The sequence below is a fragment of the Ovis aries genome, chromosome X (genome assembly GCF_016772045.2).
Source record: "Ovis aries strain OAR_USU_Benz2616 breed Rambouillet chromosome X, ARS-UI_Ramb_v3.0, whole genome shotgun sequence".
NCBI lineage: Eukaryota > Metazoa > Chordata > Mammalia > Artiodactyla > Bovidae > Ovis > Ovis aries.
The window spans coordinates 80207478-80235084 of NC_056080.1; the positions used below are offsets into that span (position 1 = coordinate 80207478).

At 42.7% G+C, this 27607-nt stretch overlaps 1 protein-coding gene across 1 annotated transcript in view; it reads left to right on the forward strand.

Moving 5' to 3' along the window:
* Window positions 1–11519: 11519 nt before the first annotated feature.
* The window catches only part of MECP2 (methyl-CpG binding protein 2), a 58871-nt gene continuing 42783 nt past the window's right edge, over window positions 11520–27607 (forward strand). The window contains exon 1 of the mRNA XM_027963279.2: window positions 11520–11614. Within this exon, the coding sequence (XP_027819080.1) occupies window positions 11553–11614 (62 nt within the window). The 5' untranslated portion in view covers window positions 11520–11552. The remainder of the gene's footprint in view (window positions 11615–27607) is intronic.

Sequence of the window (27607 nt, forward strand, 5' to 3'; positions counted from 1 at the left end):
GAGGAGGAAATCTGTCACTGGTTCCACCTTTTCCCCTTCTATATGTGATCAAGTGATGGGGTTGGATGCTGTGATCTTAGCTTTTTTTTTTAATATTGAATTTTAAGCCAGGGTTTTCATTCTCCTCCTTCACCCTCATCAAGAGGCTCTTCAGTTCCCCTTTGCTTTCTGCCATTATAGTGGTATCCACATATCTGAAGTTGTAGATATTCCTCCCGGAAATCTTGATTCCAGCTGGTAACTCATTCAGACAGGCATTTCGCATGATGTGCTCTGCATATAAGTTAAATAAACAGGTTAACAGTAAACAGTCTTGTCATATTCCTTTCTCAATCCTGAACCAGTCAGTTGTTTCATACAGGGTTCTAACTGTTGCTTCTTGATCCACATACAGGTTTCTCAGGAGACAGGTAAGATGGTCTGGTATTCCCATCTTTTTAAGAGCTTTCCACAGTTTGTTATGATCCACACAGTCACAGGCTTTAGTGTAGTCTGCAGATGGTGACTTCAGCCATGAAGTTAAAAGACGCTTGCTCCTTGGAAGAAAAGCTATGACCTCCTCCTCCATTTCCTCCTCCTCCACCTCCTCTTCCTCCTCCTCCACCACCTCCTCCTCCTCCACCTCCTCCTCCTTCTTCTCCTCCACCTCTTCCTTCTCCTCCTCATCCCAAATGAACTGTGCCTCCATAAGGCCCTTGTCCTTTCTTGGATTCTGAAAGACTTGCTCAGGCTGGTGGAGCTCATGCATCCCTTGCATGATGACTGGGGTCAAAGTGCAGACAGGAGTGAGGAAGGGGGACAGATGGGGACCTGAGGCAGAGGGGGGTTGTAGTCAATGAAACAGAGGTAAATGCTGTTCTAGAATTCTCTTGCTTTCTCTATGATCCAGCAGATGTTGGCAATCTGGTCTCTAGTTGCTCTGTGGTTTCTAAACCCAGCTTGAACATCTGGAAGTTCTCAGTTCATGAAATGCTGAAGCCTAGCTTGGAGGATTTTGAGCATAACCTTACTAGGATGGGAGACCAGTGCAACTGTCCAGTTGTTTGAACATTCTTTAGTACTGCCTGTCTTGAGAAGTGGGATGAGGATTGACCTTTTCGAGACCTGTGTCCACTGCTGGGTTTTCCAGACTCACTGACATATTAAGTGCAGCACTTTCACAGCATCATCTTTCAGGACTTGAAATAGCTCTGCTGGAATTCCATCACCTCTGCTAGCTTTATTGACAGCAGTGCTTCCTAAGGCCCACTTGACTTCACACTCCAGAATGTCTGGCTCTGAGTGAGAGACTACATCATTGTTGTTATCTGGGTCATTAAGATCTTTTTTTTTTACAGTTCTTCTGTGTATTTTTGCCATCTCTTCTTGATCTCTCCTGCTTCTACTAGTTCTTTACCATTTCTGTCTTTTATTGTGCCCACCTTTGGGTGAAATGTTCCTTTGATATATCCAATTTTCTTGAAGAGGTCTCTAGTCTTAACCTTTCTGCTGTTTTCCTCTATTTCTTTGCATTGGCCTTCTTGTCTCTCCTTGCTATTCTCTGGAACTCTGCATTTAGTTGGGTGTACCTTTCCCTTTCTTCCTTGCTTTTCACTTTTCTTCTTACCTCACCTATGTGTAAAGCCTCCTCAGACAACCACTTTGCTTTCTTGGATTTCTTTTTCTTTGGGATGGTTTTGTTTGCTGGCTCCTGTACAATATTATGGACCTCTGTCTAGAGTTCTTCAGGCATTCTGTTTACTAGATCTAATCCCTTGAATCTATTTGTCACCTCCACTGTATATTCATGCTGCTGCTGCTGCTAAGTCACTTCAGTCGTGTCCAACTCTGTGCGACCCCATAGACAGCAGCCCACCAGGCTCCCCCGTCCCTGGGATTCTCCAGGCAAGAACACTGGAGTGGGTTGCCATTTCCTTCTCCAATGCATGAAAGTGAAAAGTGAAAGTGAAGTCGCTCAGTCGTGTCTGACTCTTAGCGACCCCATGGACTGCAGCCTACCAGGCTCTTCCGCCCATGGGATGTTCCAGGCAAGAGTACTGGAGTGGGGTGCCAGTGCCTTCTCCCGTATATTCATAGGGGACTTGATTTAAGTCATACCTGACTGGCCTCATGGTTTCCCCCACTTTCTTTAGTTTAAGCCTGAATTTTACTATGATCTGAGCCATAGTCGGCTCCAGGTCTTGTTTTTGCGGAGCGTAAACAGCATCTCCATCTTCAGCTACAAAGAATGTAATCAATCTGATTTCAGTATAGACCATCTGGTGATGTCCATGTGTAAAGTCATCTCTTGTGTTGTTGAAAAAAGGTGTTTGCTATGACCAGTATGTTCTCTTGGCAGAATTCTATTAGCCTTTGCCCTGCTTCATTCTGTACTGCAAGGCCAAAGTTGCCTGTTACTCCAGGTATCTCTTGATTTCCTACTTTGCATTACAATCCCCTATGAAGAATAGTACATCTTTTTTTGGTGTTAGTTCTAGAAGGTCTTCTGGGTCTTCATAGAACTAATCAGTTTCAGCTTCTTTCTTGAGCACCTTCAAACCCCAATATGCTTTTGCTCCCTGAATTTCCTCCAGTCTCCTACATCCCCCTTAGTGATTATCTTTTCATCTTTATCAGGATGGTATATAAATGCTAACTCTGACAATATACAAGTAAGTATAGCTGATACCAACTGGTCAAAAATACATGGCTATAGAAAGTTAATAACAAGAGATCTGAGGGTATTATCCAAACTTACAAAGAACTAAAGATAACAGTGTGAATATCAAATGTCATACATCAGGGGTCAGCAAGACCACCCTCAGAAACACCCAAGGCTGATGAGTTAACCCTTTACTACCCCTGGGGGGAAGAGAGCTGTGTCCTACCCTATAAAAAAAACCTCTCTCTCCATGTTTTGTGCATAGGTTCACTCTAAAAGTTGAAAAATCAAAGACAAAAATTCACATTAGGATGTTTCTGTAAATATTTTAAAAAGCCCAGTCAAAAAAAGGATTACATTTCCTTCTTATAAATCAAATTTGATGACCCCTGGGCCATTTGAAAAGAGAAGTTTCTTAGCTTCAAGGGCTAACTGATTCTCTTTTATTAAACATTATCAACCGGTAGAATTATATTTTACTTTGCTTCTTATTTTGATGATAGCTTCCAGTGCAGTTCTTTTCCCCCCTGCTGTTTCTAACTGCTTTCCTTATTTTCTTGAACTAATTACCATCATCAAATTCAATTTTCTTCAAACTCCCAATCACACTATCTAATATGTTGAGTTCACATACATACACTTTAGAAGTTTTTTTTAAGTTTTTTTTTTTTTTTTTTAAACTTTTCCTCTCTCCCAGAGCCTGCCATTCTCATCTTCCAATCTGGACTGATTGCCAATCAGGCCTTCTGCCCAGTTGGCAACCTTGGTATTTCCTGTCACAGCTTTCCTGGATTCGATCCACTGTCTTATGGATACTACGTCTTCCTTTCTCTTGGCTTATGCTCTTGTTTTACTGGAGAACATCCTTAAGTAGCTTCCTAGTGAAAGTTGCTCAGTCGTGTCTGACTCTTTGCGACCCCATGGCCTATACAGTCCATGGAATTCTCCAGGCCAGAATACTGGAGGGGTTAGCCTTTCCCTTCTCTAGAGGATCTTCCCAACCCAGGGAGAGAACCTAGGTCTCCCTCAATGTAGGCAGATTCTTACCAGCTGAGCCACAGGGAAGCCCAAGAATACTGGAGTGGGTAGCCTATCCCTTCTCCAGCAGATCTTCCTGACTCAGGAATCGAACCAGGGTCTCCTGCATTGCAGGCGGATTCTTTACCAATGGAGCTATCATGGAAGTTCAAGTAGCTTCCTAAGAAAATATATTTGAGAGGTAAATTTTCTTAGGTATTACATATTATTAAATATTTTTATTTCACTGTCATGCCTGATGGATATTTTGACTGGTGTAGAATTCTAAATTGAAAGTCATTTTCCCTTAGAAGATGGAAAGCATTGCCTTATTATCTTTTTAAAATTGTTGTCCTATTATCTTTTATCCTCCAGTATTATTATGAGGTCTGATTCCTATTCCTTTTTCTTGCTTTTATTTGACAAAAACTATTGTTGGCTGCTGGCTGGACTTCCTAGATCACTCACCAAAATCCTTATGTTTTCTCTCATATTTTTTGTCTGTGTTGCTTTGTTCTATTTTCTAGGAGACTTCTTCAGTTCTATCTTTAAATATTTCAATTGAAATTTGAACTTTAATAATCACATTTAATTTCCAATAATTATTTCTTATCCTCAACTCCTTTTACATAATATTCTGTTCTTGTTCTTTGGATAAAATATTTTCTTAGTTCTCTGATATGCTAATTAAAATTTTAAAATTTCTCATGTTTTCCTCCACATTTTCTGGGATTCTTCCAAGTTCATTTTTCACCTATTTCACGTTGAAGGCTTTCTTCAAATTTCTGATGATGCTATTTGGTTGGTTTATATTCAGCAAAGAAGGGCTGGATAGCTTTGGAGATTTAATCAGGTTTAAGGGGGATAGTCCATTTTCCTGCTTTGACTCCTCAGTGGAAAGCAAGGAGTTGAGGAACAGAGTTGCCTACATGCCTGCTGGAAGCCCCAGTTTTCAACAGACGTTTCATTCAATTGCTTTAGAGAATCGTCCGGTATTTTCCCTGCAGGCCTGTTCCAGCTGCTAACTCACCTGTCTGGTAGAGGAGAGGAGGTTTCAAATGATGCAACCATTCTGTACTGGGGCCTGCAATGAATCCCCAGGTGTTCAGACCCATTTAATTCTATTGCCTTCCTCCACATGCCTGCTGATTGTGAGCCTACTCTCTGGTGTTATATCTGGCCAACTGGCTCCCACCTACTCCATAGTCTCTCTGTCTAATATTCTAGGCTGAATGTTTCCTGCCTGTTTTACTCATCAACTAATTCCCATCTTGATCTCCAAAAAATTGTTGAAATCTGTCAGTTGAGGATAACCTCCCATCCTCACCACATTCCCTTCACTCTGATGAATTTATACCTTTTTGTTCCTGGATACTCTTCTCTTAGTAAGCATCTCACGATAAAGAAAGGAGATCCCCTGTGTGTGTACATGTGGGTGTGCACACAAAAATGTGAGCATGGTGTGCCAGAATCAATTCATTTCTTATCTATTTTCCTCTTTTTAGTAAGTCAAATGTTTCTTTGTCTTTTTATATTGAAGTATAGTTGATTTACAATGTTGTGTTAATGTTTGCTATATAGCAAGATGACTTAGTTATACACATATAGACATTCTTTTTCTTAAATTCTTTTCCATGATGCTTTATCACAGGATATTGAATATAGTTCCCTGTGCTATACAGTGGGACCTGGTTGTTTAGCCATCCCATATATAATAATTTGCATCTGCAAATTGCAAACTCCAACTCCATCCATCCTCTATATTTTCCTCTTTCTAATAAATGTAGTTATAGTAATTAATTTTTCTAGATGACCAGTTTGGCCACACAGCATAGGTTTTAATATGTAAGGCTCTCATTGTTGGTCATTTCTAAAGAGTTTATAATTTTACTCTATGTTTCCTCTTTCACCAAAGAGTTATTTTGAAGCCTATTTTAAAACTTTCAAGTGGAGAGTGCATTTTTGGTTTAGTTTTACTTTTGCCCATTCTTTTGTTCTTAAGTTTTAATCTTATTGTATTGTTGCCAGAGACTGAACTGCATGATTTCTACGTTTTGGAATTTACTGAGTTTAAAACTTTAATTCATAAGCAACTTTATGAAATGTTCCATAGTGTTTGAGATATATTTGTGGTTTTATGTTTTGTGGTATCATCTGGGATGTTAGTTCTAAAATTTTGAACTGTTTTATCTTTCTTATTTTCTGTGGTCATTTTGGATTTGCTCTAAAAACATATATGCTTTCTATCAGTTCAGGGATTTTTAGAAATGAATCTGTTTGCCATATCAGTAAAATCCTCCAGGTTGTGGCTTGTCTGTCAATTGCTATCTATACTATATTGTTCATGTTTTTTATCTTATATAGTCCCATTTTCAAGGGGATGCATTAAAAAAATTTTTATAGTTGTCCCATTTTTTTAAAATGACCCATTTAAAATTCTACTAGTAAATACTTTAGACTCTAGTTTATTTTTCTACTTTTCAATGGCAAGAGTGAAATTGTATCATTTAAGTTCCATTTATTCAAACTAAGGAATTTGGCAAGACCCTCACCATTGGTTTTCTGTTTCAAAAATGTCTTGAACACTTCCTCTTCTTGATCTAGAATTAACTTGTTAAAAGTCCATAGAAACGCCTAGATTTTGACTCAAGGAAACAATTTCCAGATTAATTTATGAAGAATTGACATCTTTATTACATCAGCTCTTCCTTTCCAGAACTGTGGTAGTTTCTATTTTTTCAGGTCTTCTTTTTTTTCAGTAAAGTTTTATACTTTTTAATATAGTTTTTTGGCATGTTTTATTGTTTATTCCAAACTGTTTTATAATTTTTGTGGCCTAAGTTGAATGTTTTTTTCCCATTTCTTTTCCAGCTTGTTACTGGCTGGATCTGTATGCCTGTATCCTAACAGCAAGGGGATCCATTTGGGGTTAATGGGTGTTTCTCTTCAGAGTGAAACTCCAAGGATAAGGTTTAAAAGAGAATGGACGATGAAGGATGTGTGTTTTATTTTACACGAATGATTGCACCAAAGATCTTCTGTTTCTTGCTTTGTTCCCATTAACACCATTAAACATGATGTTTGCTTTAAGTTTTTTAGTAGATGATTTTGATCAGATTAAGAAAATTCCCTCCTATTCATAGTTCTCTAAGTTGTTGTTAATTTTCTTTTTATCATAAGTAGGTATTGAATTTTATCAAAGGCTTTTTCTGCATATATTGACATGGTCATATAATTTGCTTCTCTTAAATTTGTTAAGCCTGATTTTCTAATTTTAAACCATCCTTGCAATCTTAGAATAAAACTCAGCTTGGTTAGGATATACCAATATATACTGCTGGATTCAGTTTGTCTAGAATTTTTACATCCATTTCCATATTTTGTGTCATCCTTTCATTGGTTTGTTATAGTAATTATATTAGTCTCATAAAATAAGTTTGAAGGAACTCTTTCTTTTCTGTTTGTGATTGGAATTGTTGTTGTTCAGTCACTAAGTCGTGTCTGACCCTTTGCAACCCCATGGACTGCAGCATGTCAGGCTCCCCTGTCCTTCACTATTTCCCAGAGTTTGCTAAACACTTGTCCATTGAGTCAGTGATGCTATCTAACCATCTCATCCTTTGCCACCTTCTTCTCCTTTTGCCTTGATTCTTTCCCAGCATCAGGGTCTTTTCCAATGAGTCAGTTCTTTGCATCAGGTGGCCAAAGTATTGGAGCTTCAGCTTCAGCAGCTGTCCTTCCAATGAATATTCAGGGTTGATTTCTTTAGGATTGACTGGTTTGATTTCCTTGCAGTTCAAGGGACTCCCAAGACTATTCTCCAGCACCACAGTTCCAAAGCATCAATTATTTGGCGCTTAGCCTTTTTTGGGGTCCAACTCTCACATTCATACACGCCTACTGAAAAAACTATAACTTTGACTCTACACCTTTGTTGGCAAAGTGATGTCTCTGCTTTTTAATACGCCGTCTAGATTTGTCATAGGGCTTCCCAGGTGGTGCTGGGAATTAAGAAACCACCTGCCAATGTAGGAGACATGAGAGACATGGGTTCGATCCCTGGGTAGAGAGGCATGGCAACCTGCTCCAGTATTCTTGCCTGGAGAATCCCATGGAAAAAGGAGCCTGGTGGGCTACAGTCCATAGGTTTGCAAAAAGTTGGACACAACTGAAGCAACTTAGCAAGCACAGGGTTGTCATAGCCTTCTTTCCAAGAGCAAGCTTTTTTTATTTCATGGCTGCAGTCACCATCCACAGTGATTTAGGAGCCCAAGAAAATAAAATCTGTTACTGCTTCCACTTTTCCCCATCTATTTGCCATGAAGTGATGGGACTGGATGACAAGATGTTAGTTTTTGAATGTTGAGTTTTAAGCAACCCTTTTCACTTTCCTTTTTCACCCTCATCAAGAAGTTCTTTAGTTCCTCTTCACTTTCTGCCATTAGGGTGGTGTCATCTGCATATCTGAGGTTGTTGATCTTTTTCCCCGAAATCTTGATTACAGCTTGTGACTCATCCAGCATGGCATTTTCCATGATGTACTCTGCATATAAGTTAAATAAGCAGGGTGACAACATACAGCCTTGATGTACTCCTTTCCCAGTTTAGAACCAGTCCATTGTTACATGTCCAGTTCTAACTGTTGCTCCTTGACCTGCATACAGGTTTCTCAGGAGGCAGGTAAGATAGTCTGGTATCCCTGTCTCTTAAAGAATTTTCCACAGTTTGTTGTGATCCACACAGTCAAAGGCTTTGTCGTAATCAATGAAGCAGATGTTTTTCTGGAATTCTCTTGCTTTTCCATGATCCAATGGATGTTGGCAATTCGATCTCTGGTTCCTCTGCCTTTTCTAAATCTAGCTTGAACATCTCAAAGTTCTCAGTTCATGTACTGTTCAAGCCCAGCTTGAAGGATTTTGAGCACTACCTTGCTAGCATGTGAAATGAGTGCAATTTTGTGGTAGTTTGAACATTCTTTGGGATGGCCTTTCTTTGGGATTGGAATGAAAACTGACCTTTTCCAGTCCTGTGGCCACTGCTGAGTGTTCCAAATTTGAGTACAGCACTTTCACAGCATCATCTTTTACGATTTGAAATAGCTCAGCTGGAGTTCCATCACCTCCACTAGCTTTGTTTGTAGTAATGCTTCCTAAGGGCCACTTGACTTTACATTCCAGTATGTCTGACTCTAGGTGAGTGACCACACCATCGTGGTTATCTGAGTCATTCAGACCTTTTCTGTACAGTTCTGTGTATTCTTGCCACTTGTTCTTAATCTCTTCTGCTTCTGTTAAGTCCTTACCATTTCTGTTCTTTATTGTGCCCATCTTTGCATGAAATAGTCCTTTTGTATCTCCAATTTTCTTGAAGAAATTTCTAGTCTTTTTCGTTCTGTTGTTTTCCTTTATTTTGTTGCAGTATTCACTTAAGAAGGCTTTCTTATCTCTCCTTGCTGTTCTTTGGAACTCTGCATTCAGTTGGGTATATCTTTCCCTTTCTCCTTTGCTTTTTGCTTCTCTTCCTTTCTTAGCTGTCTGTAAGACCTCCTCAGACAACCATTTTGCCTTCTTGTATTTTTTTGGGGGGGATGATTTTGGTCACTGCCTCCATACAATGTTATAAACCTCCATCCATAGTTTTTCAGGCACTCTGTCTATCAGATCTAATCTCTTGAATCTATTTGTCACTTCCACTGTATAATCATAAGGGATTTAATTTAGATCATACCTGAATGGCCTATTGTTTTTCCCTACTTTTTTCAAGGTAAATCTGAATTTTGCAATAAGGAGCTCATGATCTGAGCCACGGTCAGCTCCAGGTCTTGTTTTTGCTGACTGTATCGAGCTTCTCCATCTTTGGCTGCAAAGAATATAATCAATCTGATTTCAGCGAAAGTAAAATCCAATGCTGTGAAGAATATTGCATAAGAACCTGGAGTGTTAGGTCCATTTATCAAAGTAAATTGGGTGTGGTCAAACAGGAGATGGCAAGTGTGAATATCAACATTTTAGGAATCAGTGAACTGAAATGGACCAGAATGGGTGAAGTTAATTCAGTTGACCATTATATCTACTACTGTGGGCAAGAATCCCTTAAAAGGAATGGAGCAGCCCTCACAGTCAACAAAAGAGTTAGAAATGCAATCTCAAAAACAACATAATGATCTCTGTTTGCTTCCAAGGCAAACCACTCAACATCACAGTAATCCAAGTCTGTTCCCCAACCACTAATGCTGAAGAAGCTGAAGTCAATTGGTTCTATGATCTACAAGACCTTCTAAAACTAATATCAGAGAAAGATGTCCTTTTCATCATAGGGGATTGGGATGCAAAAGTAGGTCAAGAGATACATGGAGTAACAGGCAATTTTCACCTTGGAGTACAAAATGAAGCAGGGCAAAGGCTAACTGAGTTTTGCCAGGAGAAGACACTGGTCATAGATAACCCTATGGGGGAACAAAATGAGAGCAAAAGCCGGTGGACATCTAAATAGCACCCCTTTCACTGTTGCTTTATCTACCTCAAATTCTTATCACTATGTGACATTTTATTTTATACTTTTTGTATGTTCACTCTGAATCTTCCCCTACAAGAATGTTAAGTACTTATTCAGTACTCTGCATCCAGAGCCTGGAACAGTGCCTGGTACATAACAGGGATTTAATAAATGAATGGGGGTGGGGTAGGGAATCACATCAGAATCAGACGGTTCCTTCTTAACTGAAGAAGTAGCAAAAAGAGCATTGGATGGATTGGATGATAGCTGGAATCAGAGTAAAGTCGCCTTGACAGACAGTACTATCCTGAACACTCCATTAGCTAAAGTGAAGTGAAATGAGTCACTCAGTCGTGTCTGACTCTTTGAGACCCCATCTAGGCCAGAATACTTGGAGTGGGGTAGCCTTTCCCTTCTCCAGGGGATCTTTTCAACCCCAGGATGCAACCCAGGTCTCCCGCCTTGCAGGTGGATATTAACCAGCTGAGCCACAAGGGAAGCCCTCACTAGCTAAAACTTTTTCCATACTCTTAAATATTTTTCTATACCAGCATTATTGGATCTTAAGTCCCAAATCACCTCTTCCGGGCCGAGCGCTTATTTCTTTGTGTTTCCACTGCCCCCTCTTCCCACTCACCCCAAACCATCTCATCCAACCATGACAGGTTTCGTGCAAGCCTTGGCATGCACCCTCTTGCCCCACCAGAGCTGCAAGAAGGTGAAGGCTACAATTCGTTGTTCAGTTATTTCCCTGCCCCTCTGAGAGTGTGGCATACGGTAGGCTCAAATGAAAGAATGCCTTCGGTAGGCCTCGTAAACCCAAGGTTCTTGTCTGGAACAATGTCAGGCAACTTTGCTGCTTCTACTGAATGTGGTGATACTGAGAAAATGCGGGTGTTGCGGGAGGCTTATAGCAATGTACTTTGTGTGTTTGCGGACAGCAGGTCAAGGGCCCGGGATGGTCGCGCAAACAGGCGTCCGGAACCTAGGCCTTCCCTTGCCCCAGCATCCGCAAAGGCCTATTAATCCTTAATATTCAAATTCCGCCCACTAAACCATCCCCTCGGCGCCCAAGCCGCCTCTTTTCCCCAAATGACGGCCGTTGGCAGCCAATCGGCAGCTAGACGGGGCGTCCGCCCCCTTTTCCCTCGCCGGAACGGACACCGAGTCCCGCCAATTGGGGGCGTCGCCACCGAGGCCCCGCCCCACCCCGGCCAACACATCCAATGGCGCGCCAGCTCGCTGAAGCATCGGGGGCGGGGCGCAGGCGCGCAGGTGCAGCTGTGCGCAAGCCGGTCGGGAGGGCGGGGCGCGACGTCGGCCGTGCGGGGTCTCGGCGTCGGCGGCGCGCGCGCTCCCTCCTCTCAGAGAGAGGGCTGTGGTAAAAGCCGTCCGGAAAATGGCCGCCGCCGCCGCTGCCGCGCCGAGCGGAGGAGGAGGAGGAGGCGAGGAGGAGAGACTGTGAGTGGGACCGCCGCGGCCGCGGGCGGGGACCCTTGCTGGGGGGCGGGGGGTAGGGGCGGGACGTGGCGCGGGAGGGGCCCGCGGGGTCGGGCGACACGGCTGGCGGATGGCGTCCCTCCTCTCTACCCTCCCCCTCCCGCTGGTGACGGCACCCCCCCCCCCGCGGCGGCCCGTTACCCGCACTTGCGGGTGACCGTCTTCGGCGCGGCCTCCTCAGGCTGCCTTTGCCTGCTTCCCCCCACCCTCCCGCCTTCGGCGCGCATCCCGGCCCCCCGGCCCCGCGGGCACCCCTGTCGCCGGGGCTTCGCCTGTCGGGGCTGCGCGCGCGTCGTGCCCTTCGCGGGGCTTCGGGCCCGCGGCGCCGTCGCGCGCCCGCGCCCCCGGCCTCTCCCTGGCTCGCGCTTTCCCGTCTCCCTCCCTCGCGCGCCCCTCTCCCGTTACTCGGCCCCCCCCACTGGCGCGCGTGCGCAGTTCTCCTCCCGTCGGGAGAGTGCGCCACAAGGGCTCCTGGGCAGTCGCCCCCATCTCCAGGCTTTGCCTCCCCCTCCTTCTCGCCCATTCCATGACTTTCTGCCCCCCCACCGTCCCCGCCGCGAGCGAGTTCCTTTCGCATCTAGCAAGAACAAGTAGGTGGGAATTATTGTCCACCCACAAAAGGCACTAGACATTGTGTTCTTGGCCCCAGAGCTCATCAGAAAGAGGCGGTGATAGTTGCCATCAGGAGCCGTGGGGAGGGGACGGGGTGTCCGGCAGCACCCGTAGCGCTTCGATGGGAGCACGCTCCCAGGGCGTTTGCGGGGGGGGGGGGCATGGCCTCAGAATACGAGCGCCCTCCCATCCTTCCCCCCCGCCCGCCCCGCTTCGCCGGCGATCTTCCAGTTACATAAGTGGAGTGGGACTCAGTCTGTGACGGGCTTCCATAGTCCCGGAGCGCGCCCGGCTCAAGATCACCAGTACCAGATGGGGCAAGTTCACCGCATCGCCGGGGTGCCCATCGCTTGGTCCCTGAAAGTTTATTTTCTTTCTAGTTTGCTTCTGAGTCACCCATACTGAAACTCAGGTGACTGATTAGTGGTGTGGCAATGTTTTTTGTGGTTTTGCACTGAAGACTTAAGGTCATGGTGAAGAGTTTAAAAGATTGCTTTCACAGAGGAGACCGTTCATGGCCTTGCTAAGTGTGGATTCCAAGGGCGGGGAAGGCTGGCTGTGGAATACACCTCTGTGGCCGTCGCTTCTACTGTGAGTGTGTTCGGTGTGGATTGGTCACAGCCGAAATGGGCTCCACCACAAAATTGATATTCCTGACTCATGGTCAGGCAGATGTGTGCTTCTCGTTTTTCAGGAACAGGAACGGGCTGCAAAGCCATTCAGAGTTGTGTCTCTGTTGTGCCGATCAGTGCCCCAAATTGTGAGATGGTAGCATAGAATTCTGTGGGTGGTTGGTGATCACAGAACCGAACCTACTGGCCTGTGAGGCTGAGTGGCTTAAGACTTGAGGACTCTGGCAAATTTTAGGCATTTTGTTACATTACAAAAATGAAGCATATATCGGCCTTGGTAGCAAAAATCATTATTAACAGGCAGTTGCTATCCAGGAGAAATTTGGGTTCCACCGTCAGAATTTTCATCTGCATCTGAACGATTTCAACTAAGAATGCCATTAACCTCTTGGGTCCTTTGAAATATGCTGAATCTTTATGTTTTTTTAAAATCTGGTTTTTAGTTTTAGGTCTTTTGGGAATTTCCACTAGGGATTTAGGGAAATAGATTTATTTATGGGCTTTGAAGGACTTCTAAATCCTAGTCCTGGAACCTAGGAAAAAATTTGCTTTCATTTTTTACCCGGACGTATCAGAACCTTAAAGGGCACAATCAGTCACAGAGGTGTAGAGTTGATTGAATAAGTTGCCACAGAACACCCATTCGTGGCATGTCAGCGAGGGGGCTGATCACTGAGGTGCATTCCTGTCTGCACACACAGATACACAAGCCTCACTTAACGAAGATTCCAAGGTTTGTACATCTGAGCCTCAGATGTGACCGGCAAGGGCTCTGTTTCGTTTCCCATCATTGTCAGTGCGTTAGCCGCCTCGGGTGCCCTTCCAGTGAGCTGTTCCATCATACCCCTATCCCACAGCCTCCAGAATATAGTTTGTCTGCAAAGTACCTGGTGGCATCTGAAGTCATGGTGTCCTAACAGCTTGAGGAAACTCTCTATGGCTTTCTTGCCAGTACACACCATACTCATTTGCCTGGAATACAAATTTGCCTGGAATGCTTGCAACCTAGAATCCCAGGTCTTTGTTTCACCTGACAGAGCATGATGCAGTCCAACCATACTCCAACTTTTGTGCTGCTTATGTTGCAAGAGGGTTCGAGTACTGTTTTGCATTTTATTTGCGATTTCCAGCCACAGCCCTTGTTTGCTGGCTGGCCCTGCCTCTTTGTGGCTGAATCTAGTGGGATGGGGAGGCACGCTGTGAAATTTGACAGAAGAATTGGCTAGAGGAGTCCAATATGATGATATCTTCCTCCTGAATACCCCTTCCCCCAAGTGGAGACGGAATGAGAACCTTGCTTCTTGAACCTAGAATAAAGAAGAGCCGATGGAAAAGTGTTAGTTCCTTCCTGGAGGGCGGTTTCCACTGTTAATATACCTGCCCGGGATTATTTACATGATAAATGATGTCTCCTGGAACCCGTGATCTTTTGTAAAGGTGAATATCAGTGAAAATCTTTTAACTGGCTAAGAGCAGTTTGTGGCCAGCTTGCCCGAGTTATCTATGAGAAGAATATTATAGAAAGGATTTGACTTTTGCAGTAACTAGTGTTTCAAGCACAGAGGGGGTAAAACATAGTCCTAGACTGGTGGTTCCAGGGAGCGTGGCAGACACCTGTTTGTTTTCCCCACCCTTTGTTGGTGATGCGCACGCAGACCAGCCTTGTGTGGCTGGCAGACAACCATTTTTTCTTGGGTAGAGCATTATTACTGCTCCAGTTGGAGGACCTTGTTCTCAGTGCTTCTGTACCAGTGCCTTCCAGTGAAACTGTCATTGTCACCACTGTGCCTTTACCTCAGTTTGGGTAGGATGGATGTAAAGTCTCTTTTCCTTGGACTCACTGACACAAAAGTTGTGCTCTTCTGCATTTACCTGGTCTCTTCTGCCTTTCTTTGGCATGGAGCCCCTTCCTGTTGAAAGCTTGCTTTGTACACCTTTGCTTAAAATATTTGGTTCTACCTCTTTGATGGTAGGTATGGTGTCGGGGGGGGGGGGAACAGAGTGAGAGCAGGGCATGGCCACTCCCATATTTAAGAGGCGTTGTGACCATTCTGTTAGAGTAAAGCCTTGGCCTTTTTCACTTCTTCAAGGCACAGTTAACGTTGGTTCTGCTGGTGTGTGAATGTCTTGAGCATAGCTGTTTTGTTATACTGCAGAAGTCTGGACTCTCGGGATCAAGCCTTAGAAAGGCTTCGGTGCGTAAGAGCTGGGGGCACTCTATATACATATATATAGACCTGCAATTCACTGCTGTATTGGGTCTTCACCTAAGTGCTCTCATTTGCTGGCTCTTTTTTTTTCTCCACGAAATCTTGAGTTATCAGAGATCTTAAATTCAGAGCTCGAAGGAACCTTAGTTTAGGTCCCTCAGTTTACAAATAAAAATGCAATTTACCAAGGGAAAAAAAAAGGCAACTGTGAAAAGTTGTGGCTCTTCTAGGGCCTCCCGGCCAGGATGCCGGTTTGATTTTTATTATATAGCTAATTGAGTAATAGCTCAGCTGGTAAAGAATCCACCTGCAGTGCGGGAGACCCTGGTTCGATCCCTCGGTCAGGAAGATCCCCTGGAGAAGGGATAGGCTACCCACTCCAGTATTCACGGGCTTCCGTGGTGGCTCAGATGGTAAAGAATCAGCCTGCAATGTGGGACACCTGGGTTTGATCTCTGGGTTGGGAAGATCCCCTGAAGGAGGGCGTGGCAACCCACTCCAGTGTTCTTTACTGGAGAATCTTCATGGACAGAAGAGCCCAGGAGGCTACAGTCCATGGGGTTGCAAACAGTCGGACACGACAGAGCAACTAAGCCCAGCAAACCTGAGTAATACTGTGACTTTGACTTCTGAGATTTTAGAGCGTTCTATGACTCGACTGTTTAAGGGAATTCTGAGGCCTCACTGCACCTCAATAGATAATTCCAGATACCATCCTGGTAGTTCCAGACCAGCAGTAAAAGACTTGGTTGGTGCTGCACTTCTGAGTTTGATTACATGAGTAATTGTGTGAATAGTCTCTTGTGTGAATAGTCTCTTAAGTTGTACATGCTAGGCTTTTTTTAGTCTAAAGATAAAAGTGCAACTCTTGGGCCGGCAAGATATCAGCAATTAGCTAATATGAGGCGGTTGAGGTTTTAAGAAGGAAGTGATGGTTGTCTTGATGAAAAGTATAGTGGCGGAAGACCTTCTTTGAACATGTGTTCAAAGGCAAAAGAGAAAGTATCACACTGTTAACTCAGTTTATTGAACATTTTACTGATCAGAGGCCTAAAAGTGAATGCTCAAAAACAGTCTTGTGTATGTCTGAGGATGGCTTAGGATCTCCCGGGGTACTTGGTTTCTGTTGGTTCCGTCTGTTTTTTTTCCTCTCCTGGCTAAAGCCTTTTTATATGATGTCACATCAGCTTGTTGCAACTTCAGCTGCTTGCAAATGACAGGATACTTTGCCTCTGCATTTCATGTGTTCTTGGGATGACATTTTGATGTTGCGTGTTCTCTGGAATATATCTTCTGTCTCTGGATATTTCTGTATGAGATGTTGCCTGAAATACTTACTGGAGATCGCTTCCTAACTGTATGTTTTAGTGACAAAATGTCCCTCAGAGGTGACAAGACCTGTGATAGTGTCAGTTCTAACACTCATGAATCTTTCCTTTAGCACTGTGTGTTATCTGGCAGTAAATTTCAGTGTATCCTTTGTTTCTAGCTAGGTAAGCTGGGAAATAGCATGGTACTTTGTCTGTATCTTCAAAATGTCCCAAATAGCCCTGGGAAAAAGGTCGTGCAGCACAATGGGGGCTTTCAACTTACGATTTTCTTTGTTTTAGGCTCCATAAAAATACAGACTCACCAGTTCCTGCTTTGATGTGACATGTGACTCCCCAGAATACATCTTGCTTCTGTAGACCAGCTCCAACAAGATTCCATGGTAGCTGGAATGTTAGGGCTCAGGTAAGTAACCTTCCTTTTTTTTTTTTTAGTATATGTCCTGGTTTGGCCATCTGTTTTTAAAAAAAAAAAAGGAATCAAACAAGATCTACTACTCTTGAACCATTATCAAAGTACCCCAAAGACTAAAGACATACGGTGCCAAACTGTGCCATATAATAAAAAAAAGTCACTTCCCTGAGCCCTGAAAGGTCAGTTGGGTTAAGGCTCCTTGGTAGCCACGGTATGATCCGGGGGCGGGTGTCAGATTAGAGCTGGAACTGGTGACCTGCCCCTTCAGTTCACCTTCAAGCAGGTCAGCTAAGTGGAGCTCTTCACCGGCTGCTCTGGCTCTCACCTAGCAGCCTTCAGCGTAGTGCTCTGTTTGTTCTGGTCTTGGGTAAATGACTTCCTGGTCAACATTAGCGAGTGGTGGTGGTGCATTTGCAGATACGGGAACCCACGTGTGGTCCCCTAGAAGGACGACCTTCTGCAAGCTGTGGCCAGATAGCAGAAAGAAAGAAAAGAAAGTGAAGTCAATCGGTTGTGTCCGACTCTTTGTGACCCCATGGACTGTAGCCCACCAGGCTCCTCCATCCATGGAATTTTCTAGGCAAGAGGACTGGAGTGGGTGGCCATTGCCTTCTCCAGGGGATCTTCCCAGCCCAGGGATCGAACCCAGGTCTCCTGCATTGCAGGCAGACACTTTACTGTCTGAGCCACCAGGGAGTTGAGCGTGTGCATGCCACACACCTCCCACAGGGGCAGCAGAGAGCACCCTGAGGCCCTTTGGGCTCTTGAGACTCTAGAGCAGGAGGAAGGCCTTTTGAGAAGCTGGGGAGCTAGGCCCTCTGAGTCTGCCATGCAGGGGTCCTGTCACCCACACATCGGGTGCTTGGGCACCACCACCTGGCCTTTGAATTTGGTCAGATCGAATGGTTCCTTCATTTCTAAACTGGCAGGCTCAATATCTTAAGCTTTTTTGGAGGCCACATCCACATTTGATGTTTTGACATCCGGATTGCAAACATCCCGTGTGGTAAGACTGAACACTCTAATTTGATTTCTCCATTTCTTTTCCAAAGAAAAACACGTGACTTTACACATATGCGGTCCTCAGGATTCCAGCTGACCCCCTCAAATTGTGCACTTAGTTGTATCTCTCTAGCAGCTTCTGATGCTTCAGTTTGAAGCTGTGTGGACATCCATCTTGGCCCATTTCGGGGCTGAGTGAGGGGCAGAGAGTTTGGGTGGAGGAGCAGAAAAGGTGTAGACGGAAGTGAAGAGCATCATGCTGCCTCCAAGTCACAAATTTGGTTCCGCTTCTGATCCTATGACTTAAATTGTCATTCCCATTTACCACTGCGGGGTGTGCTCTGGGCCCTGCTGACAGGACGTTCTTTGTACGCCACGTATTTATGCTGGTGGGAGTCGTGTGGCTGCTGCTTTGTGCATTGTCTCAGAAACCATGTGGATGAAATGTAATATAGGCAGTGAATGGGTTTCTTCTGATAGATATTAGGCCTGAAGGGGTGATTGATGTTTTTAATAGTCTTTTTCTCTGATTGCACATGGATTTCATAAAACAGACGGTGGCAACTCTGTACAGTTTCTTCTAAACAATGTAGAAAGGAAGAGATGTTTTTAAAAATATCTCTTATTACTTGTGAATTGGAGAGACACAGCCATTTGAGCTTCAAGGGACTTTGAAGTGAGCATGAGTGTGAAAGGCGCTCAGTTGTGTCTGACTCTTTGTGACCCCATGGAGCATACAGTCCATGGAATTCTCCAGGCCAGAATTCTGGAGTGGGTAGCCTATCCCTTCTGCAGATCTTCCCAACCCAGGAATCGAACCAGGTCTCCTGCATTGCAGGGAGATTCTTTACCAACTGAGCTATCAGGGAGCTTTGAAGGGAATTCTCAAAGGACAGAATGTCTTTAATAGATAAGTACTTGGTCTCTTACTACTTTTCTTTTCCTTTTTAATAAATTATAAAAAACAATAAAGAAAAGTCAAACTATTTTAAAGTATATCAGTAAAAAAGCAAATGCTCCCAGTACTTTCCACACCCACTACCCAAAGTAACTGCCGTTAATAGCATACTGTAGATCCTTCTGATTCTTCTTCTCAGGCTCTGCAAATATGTTCCATTTGTGTTTTTGACAAAATAAGGATTGCATGGTACGTATTTGACATCTACCCATGTGATACGTTTCTCTGCCTCGTTTCTGTTAAATAGAAGAGTGGGTTGGTGCTAATGTACTGTCATGCAGTGTTCCCCTTTTGATTTTCTTGATGGTTCACTATTAAAGATGCTATTGAATTGAATGTCCTCAGGTGCCAGTCCTTTTGAAGAATGGCTGCCTAGACTTGAAGTTGCCGGTGGGTACTTACCACGTCGCCTTCCAAAATGTCTATCCCATTTCCCATGACAATCTTAGCAAGTGCTACTTCCCATATTTCCCATATCCTCCCAGAATTGGATGTCCTTTTTAAATGTGTGTTTCTTGGGTTATTACTAGGGCTGAACGTCAGTGGTCACTGGCCATTTGTATTTGGTTTTTGTGAATTGCCTGTTGGTGTCTTGCGTTTATTCTTCCATCAGGGTATTTCAAGTCAGTTTATAAGAACTCTTAATATATTAAGGATATTAATTCTCTGTCATCATGCAGAGACTTTTCTTTATTACGTGATATGACGATACTCATCTAGATTTTCTTTCTTCCTAAAAAACTTCATGATGTGCTATATTCATACATACATATTTGATACATGCAAAAGATTCATATAGTTTCGTTGTCTTATGTTTTCTGTACGGTATTTGGAATACTTGTTTTTGTATTTAACTTTGGGATGGGATAAGATCTCGAGTCCAGCTAGTCAGTATGTCATAGCTTTCTGGTCTTCACCTTTATCTTATGCCGACTTCAAGTGAACAGAGCATCTTTTACTTCTTTCTTTCTGAAGTTTTGTCTTTGTGAGGCTCTTGAGGGCAAGCCCATTAGCAGATAATGGTTTATGCATTCATCCAACAAATATTTTTGCTCCTGCTTTGAGCCAGGGGTGGTGCTGGGCCCTGCACGTGCTTTCTTCACTGGCCGTGGGGTACTGGGGAAGGCGACAGAGGTCATGATACCAGCTGCATGACTCCAGTGCCCATTCCAGAAGACTCAAGAAAATAGCGGATCTTCACAAAAGTAGGTTTTAGATAAACTAGGAGGACTCCAGAGGGTGTATATGTGCATGTGTGTGTTTTAAATTCTGACACGGAAGTCGGAGCCATGGGGTAGACTGCAACATAAGCATAGTTTGTTTTCTAACTTGGATAATTGCGGGCTGATTTGTGTCTTGATTTATGATGAGGGCTTTTTGCTGTTAAAATAGTTTTATATTCAACTGCCTTGGTTGTGATGGAATAAAAGTTGCGCACTGATAAAAATGGTAATTTTCTTCTATGATGATTTTGAAGCTTTCTGTAATAGCTGATAAAAATAAAGACAGGGTTTTGGTGAATGTGATCTTTGGGGAACAAGTGTAATTTTTTGTGGCTGGCATCATTTAAATCTAATAAGTACCCTCAAAACTGAAGTGGAATCCTAATTTCTTTTTGACTTAAAGAAATGACATAAGTGACATGTGATTAAGGAAGAGGCTTCTTGTGTAAGGCTGAGGTTTTTTAATGATTACTGTAAATACGTATATAACAGTACAGCATTAAAAAGGTGGTATAAAAGGTTACATGGTATAAGATCTCCTTGCCACCCTGTCGTCAGACAACCATTTCTCCCTGAAGGCAACCGTCATTATCAGTTTCTTATAAATCTGTGAGTGTGTGTGTGTAATTTTGAAATTGTGAAATGTTCATAACAGAAAATTTTCTGTTTTAACTATTCAATGTGCAGTTTAGTGACACTGAGTACATTCTCTTTGCTGTGCAGCCATCACCACCATGTATCTCCAGAGCCCTTTTATCTTGCAAAACTAAAATGATAACCATTAAATGAGAACTCCCCGCTCTTTCCCCTCCCTCAGCCCCTGGCAATTGCTCATCTACTTTCTCTCCTATGAAATGGACTATTCTAGATACCTCATATTATTATATATTTTTATGTGTTTATATAAACACATATATATTTTATATGTGTTTACGTATATGTCTTATGTGTGTAGTTTTTTACCAAATAGTAAAACACTGTGCGCATTTGCACCATTTGCTCTTTTTAGTTAATATATTTTGATGCTTGTGTGGTATCAATTTCTGTACAGACATGTCACTCATTTTAAGGGTTGAGGTAGTAGTCCATTATGGATACACCATAGTTTCTTAACTGATTTTCTCTTGATGGATATTTATGTTTCCAGTGTTTTCTATTTCATTGTTGTAGTGAATAGTCTTTTATATTATACCATTTCTCACAGCTAAGTTTATCTGTAGGAGAAATTCGTAAAGCTGGAACTTGCTGGGTCAAAGGATATATGCATTTTAAACTTTGATAGATATTGCTAAATCAAGGATGGCCTTCCAATTGCGTGCTTTTAGAGGGGAAAAAAACTACATTTGAGTAGATAAGCAGAAATTTGTAGAGATTACAGAGCTGTTTATTCAGGTAGGAAGAAATCATTTTCAGCAGTTAGCATGAGAAAGCAAAACTTCAGAAGCTTCCATTTAACGACCTAATGTGAACAGAGGAGCTGAGACGGGACCCTTTATTTGGCAAGAACATCATCCTGTTCTCATTTGTGGATCTTGAAGAAAATGGAGTGTTTTTATTTTGGTACCGTTCTAACTTGCAGCGGCTCCTTGGGACTCAGGGTTGAAGAGCGCCCACAGCTGCTGAACGTTCTCTCTCGTTTGTGTTGTGACGTCATAAGGAATACCCTGAAAGTATTCAGGACCATATTGCTGTCGCCTTGTTTCTCAGTGACTGTGGTACTCTTTCTATTGCAGTCCTTTTTTCACTTAGCCTGGACTAATTGAGCATCTGTTATTTGTCAGTTCCTGCCCTAGATGCTAGGACTGTTCATACACTCAGTGATTTTCTGGTTTAAAAGACAACAGGCCAATACACCTTTATTTTACAAGGGGCTAAAGGTGACAATGGCCACTTAGAGTGCACGGAAACATTAGACAGATCCCACCTGGACTCCTGGGTAGCGTCAGGGGAGAGACTTCTTTGAAAAGCGACCCCCACTACCCAGGACCTGAATGATAAGGCACCGTTAGATTCCAGGAGGAGGCACATGCAGAGGAGAGGGTCACGTGTCTGGAGGCTCGGACGGGAGAGAACTCGGAGAGTTCAGGGTGGGAGGATGGGGCGGCGGGGGTCTCAGAGAAGTTGCGCTGGCAGGGATGCTGGTGGCAGAGCAGACCCAGCTGGCCCAGCTGTGCCAAATAGGTTCGGTCTTCCTTCCAGCGGCCTCACTCTGAGAGGGTCCCGAGCCCCAGGAGGTGGTGGCAGGTGCTCCGGCCACCTGGCCTGTCCCCCCAACCCCGGGGTTCTGGAGGCCATCAGACCCCAGGGGCTCCTGTTCCATGTCTCCTCCTCAAACCTTCCTTTCCTCCCTGATCTTGGAGACCGAGAGGTTGTCCATCCCCTGAAGGTGATGAGGCTACTCCCCAGCCAGGCTCTGTGCCGTGTTCCACAGGCCAGTTTATAACCTTCGAAAGTACTTTGCGAATTCCCAGGACGATGCCCTACCGCAGGTGACATTCTGCAGCTAGTGCTTTTTACGCGCCCCTTGGCTTTTGAGCCTGGGCCGTGTTGCTGTGTGCAGCCCTTCATTCATTTAACTTGTCTCCTTGTGCTGTGGAAACATCTTTACAACTGAAGTCCCACCAGAGCCCTGAGGGAGAATGGAATTGTCGAGAAACAAGGATTGACATCTGGTTTATGTTTACATTCCTCGGCTCTATTAACTGAGAAGATATTTTTATTTCGCTGTTTGTGAAAACTTTCCACAAAAAAAAGGCATCCATTTTCTAGACTTATTAATAGAGCAGTCCGAAGGTTTTATTTTTAGTTTTGAAAGAAATCAAAGCAGGCTTCTGAGATAGGCACATTTTCCCTCATTTCCATCTCCTTTTCATGTTTTGCTGCTAAGACACCAACTTGAGCACTTTTCAGCATGAGCTGGCTGTCTCCATGTAGATTATTTGTGAAAAATGTAAGCACTTGGGTTTTTCTGGGGTTTCTACTGGTACTTAAGTTTTGACATTTCTTTGAAAAGTATTTTAAATCTGTATATATATATTTTAGTAATTCGTTTTTAAAATACAAATTTCTGTGTTTCTAGGGTTTCTGTTTTTATAAACAGCAGAAGGTATTAGTCCATATTAAGTACTAATTTGCTCTAATATTTTCAGCTGTTTTTGGAATTACACTTGGCAAAAAAAAGAGACAAATGTCTGCAGTTGTGACAGTTTGTCTTTTTGTTCTTTTAACTCCAGAATAAATAATTCTAGTGAATTTTTTTCTAGGCTTGTAAGAACACAGGAATAATTCGAGTCATTGTAATAAGTAGTTAGGCAAAATTGAAAGTTTTTTTTTTTTTCAGTGGTGTGACCCTGTAAGAACCTGTTAATACAGCCTGTGAGCAACTGTGTAAAATCTCTTAACCACTCTTCCAGATTGTTTAAGACAAAAGAAAATGAACAACCAAACAAAAATACTGTTCATTATGCTCTTTATTTTTAATTTCATAAGTAAAGCATCATTCTAGGAAATTTAGAAAATGCATGTGGAAATTACTCTGGAAATTCCAGCATGCAGAGAAAACTGCTGTTATGGTTTGGTGTGTATCTTTCTAGACTGAGGGTTCTGGCTCAAGTTTGAGAAGTCAGGGGTTCTGTAACCTTGGATGTACACTTGGCCTTTAGTTTTACTAACCTCTCAGTAAAAATTTAATTACAGATATAGGCAGCAGACCATGGTAGTGTTAGGAGTACCTGTGCTTTTGTCACCAATAGAGAGCAAAGATGCTTTCATATCGTATTCCATGCAGTTACAGAGATTTTGAAATATTGCTCGTGTTTATCACAACTCAAACTTAGTTGTCAGACTCACTTCCAGATCTGGCTATTTATGTAGTGGCTTACTAAAGAGGCACATGTTACTCTTAATACCAATTCTCAAAGTAAGTTGTTAATCAGTTTCTATGTATTTTATTTTATACATTTGAAAACATCCTTCTGAGGAGTGGTTCAGAGGGCCAAAGTCCATTATGCCATGCGACTCCAGATATAAGAACAGCCAACATTTGAGTGGTTGCTGTGCCAGGGTAAGAGATCAGGAAAGCCCTAAAACACAGGTGCATTAAAGAGAGAGAGAATGACATGAAAAGTGAGTTTAAATTACTGTATCAAATATTTTTTTATGAACACATTAATATTTTCCAGATCCTGTGCAGAGTGTACTGCAACTACAACTGGCAAATAATAACCTAAAGGTTACCTTTGCTATTGGCATTTTAAATATCCTTCTAGAGTCTTTACACACCTGTGTATATGTGTCTATGTTTTACTTATTGAATATTTATTTGTGTGTTGGCTGCACTGGGTTTCAGTTGGGGCACATGGGATGTTCAGTTGCGGCACATGGGATGTTCAGTCCTCGTAGTAGCATGCAGGATCTTTTAGTTGTAGCATACAGTATCTAGTACCCTGACCAAGGATCGAACCCGGGCCCCTTGCATTGGGAGCATGAGTCTTAGCCACTGGACCACCAGAGAAATTCCTACATGTTGATTGAGATAAATGGGATCATATAATATGTACTGTTGCAACTTGCCTTCTTTCCACACTGATAATGTCGTAGATATCTTTCCATGTCGGTAAAAATACGTATCATCACTTTTCTCTAAAATGAAAATAACTTGTGTTTTCTAATTATAAAAGTAATAACTGTTTTGTGGGGAAAAAATGTTTTTTAGAAAATATGGGAAGAGGAAACGGAAGGATTGTCCATAAAACTGCCATCTACACATAGATAATGTTTTTATGCCATCATTTTTAATGATCACCTGGCATTTTATTGATGCCTCTACCTTGATTTAATTATGGCTGTTTCCATTATTTCTGTGCGCTGTGTGCTGACCATTCTCCTCTGTGCCTGTGTCTTTAGCTTGCATCTCTAACCTCTCTTTTTTTGTGTTTTTTTTCTTTTCTTTTCTTAATTAATTGCTTTATTTTAATTGGGAGATAATTACTTTACAATATTGTGATGGTTTTGGGCATCTCTAACCTCTTGAGCCCCACATTGGATGGCCTCTTCAGTCTTTCCCCTGGAGTTGCTCCTAGCCGTCTCAAACTTAACAAGTCCCAAACAGAACTCATGCTCTTTTCCCTCCTTCAATTCTGCTTTGGACATGACTGAGCGACTGAACACCAACAACAATGGATCTGCTTCTCTTCCTAGTTTCTGTTTCATTAAATATCATCAGCATCCACCCAGTTACCAGTCTAAAATTCTAGGAGATGTCCTAAGTTTTCACCTTCCTCTAATCCACCAGCAAGTACTATGGCCCTCCACATTCAAAATGTACCTCACAACCAACCACTTCTCACCACCTCCACTAAGACCTCAGTCCCCACCACAAGTCACTTCTCAGACGGATGCTGTAAGACTTCAGGTCACATATTGAACAGCTTTCTCACCTACACTTGGAAACAGCTACATCCTTCATAGGCCTTTTTTTTTTTTTTTTTTTTACAGTGGTACTTAATTCTAACTGATTAAATTTTTCCACATACAAGTACTGGGTTCCTTGCTGCTCTGTGTTGAAGGATCTGCAGTTCATCAGGCTGTCATCCAGTCATTCATCCCATGATGGAGTTAGGTATCTATGGTACCTGGGGCAGTGTGGTAGGCAGGCTGTAGGGTGACCGACACAGAGTGGCATCTAGTTTGCATGGAGCTCAAGTGTGACTGGAGAGACAGACTTTACATAATTTCCAAGTGATTATGTAATTACAGTGGGTTCAGTGTTCTAAAGGAGGAGTTGGAAGAGGGTTCACTGTGATCATGTGTAATGGAGGAATAGCCCAGCCTTGGGAGGGATACGGAGGCCCACCCTAAGGAGGCAGTGCTGAAGTGAGGGACCAAGGGGGCAAAGCCCAGAGTGGAGGAGGGCTTTCCAGGTGGAGAAGAGTACCTATGAAAGCCCTGAGTCTGGCCAGAGCTTCATCAACTGAGATACTTAAGCAGGCTGTGGCAGAGCAGGAGTTGGGGGCTGAGATGCAGGCTGAGAGGCTGACAAGGTGGGTGCAGGATTTTTGATGTTAATGTCATAATAGTAGGAAGCTATTGAAGGGTTAGGCTGTTTGGATTTTGATTTTATAATCAAAGTAGTATAGCCACTAGATAACAGCATAACCTCGAGGTTATGGTGAAAACAACAGTCTAGCCCTCTCCTCTCCTGTTCCATCACCCAGAAATGCGATGCCAGCTTTACATGGTGTCTCCTTTGAGTTTCTTTGGTTACTGTCAAAACTAAATTGTATATTTATGCATCTTTCTTGATTTGACAATGTTGGGGAGTTATGAAAGAAGACAGCTTATATCACCTCCCTTGTTGGCATTCATATTCACAACAGTGGTTCCTGTTCCATCACCATTAGTCCATAAAACACTTCCCCTTTATGGAAGGGGATATAATAACCCTGGATCAGTATAAATGCTGAATGTTTGCCTTTGATAACTAAATTCCAGAGTAAGGAGATGGTGTAATGATCATCTGAAATGGTGGCAAAATATTTGCTGTTGTATTTTCTATTCTCCTTGATGTCAATACAGACTCATGGAATTTTACTTATTAAATGTTTTACTATGCAGCCAAAGTCACTATTCTTTCTTGATCAAATTATTCCAAATGTGGCCAATGAGATTCCCTTTATGCTGGCACCTGTGTTGTCTTGGCATACCCTTATTAATTAGTCTTTGAGTAATTCTTTGCTTTCTGGGATAAGACATTCCATCCCAATGTGTGCTTTCCTAACCCAGAGCTGGTTCCAAGAGTTCTGGATCCTTTTAGTGGGAAATGGCATTTAGAATCCAAGATTTTGGTGTTAGATGTGCACACTCTTACCGGGGTGCCATTGTATCTATTATCTTTCAGTGGACAAAGCTAGAAAACATACTGAAAAGCTTTCTTACCTCACAAATACAAAACGATGTCTACAATGGAAATTAACATTAGCGGGTTTGTCTTCAACTTTATTTTACCCTTATATATCTTTTTCTTACACAAAAAAAGTTCATTCCTAATTAACATTAAAGGTTACTTACTTTATCTTGTAATACACATAAAATAATTAGCAAATTATAATATCATTAGTACTACGAAAATAATAATTATGAATGACGTTTCAGATTTCTTCTTGTCCTTAGGATATATCTCACCAGGATCGTAAAATCAAGATTATTGTGTTCAAAAACCACCTGGAGAATTTGCTTCTAGTAGTAGTGAGGTAGCTCATTTTGGACTACCTCCCACCTCCTTGCAGATAACAGCTAACAACTCAAGACAAAAATAAAAAACCACTTGTTTTAAGACACTAGAGAGAGACTGAAAACAGGCAGAAACTAGAGGGAAGTCGATACTTGGAAGAAGGAAACTGCATTAGATGAAAAACAGCTATTTACCCATGGGCAGTCCTCCTCAGTGCTGCTGCAGGGAAACAGAGACTTTGATAGAGACCTAGACTCGAGGGTTAAGGAATAAGAGGAATGAAGGCAGAAATTCTGGAAATCAGATTAGCCACAGGCAGTGGGGAAGGTAGGCAAATTCTTCA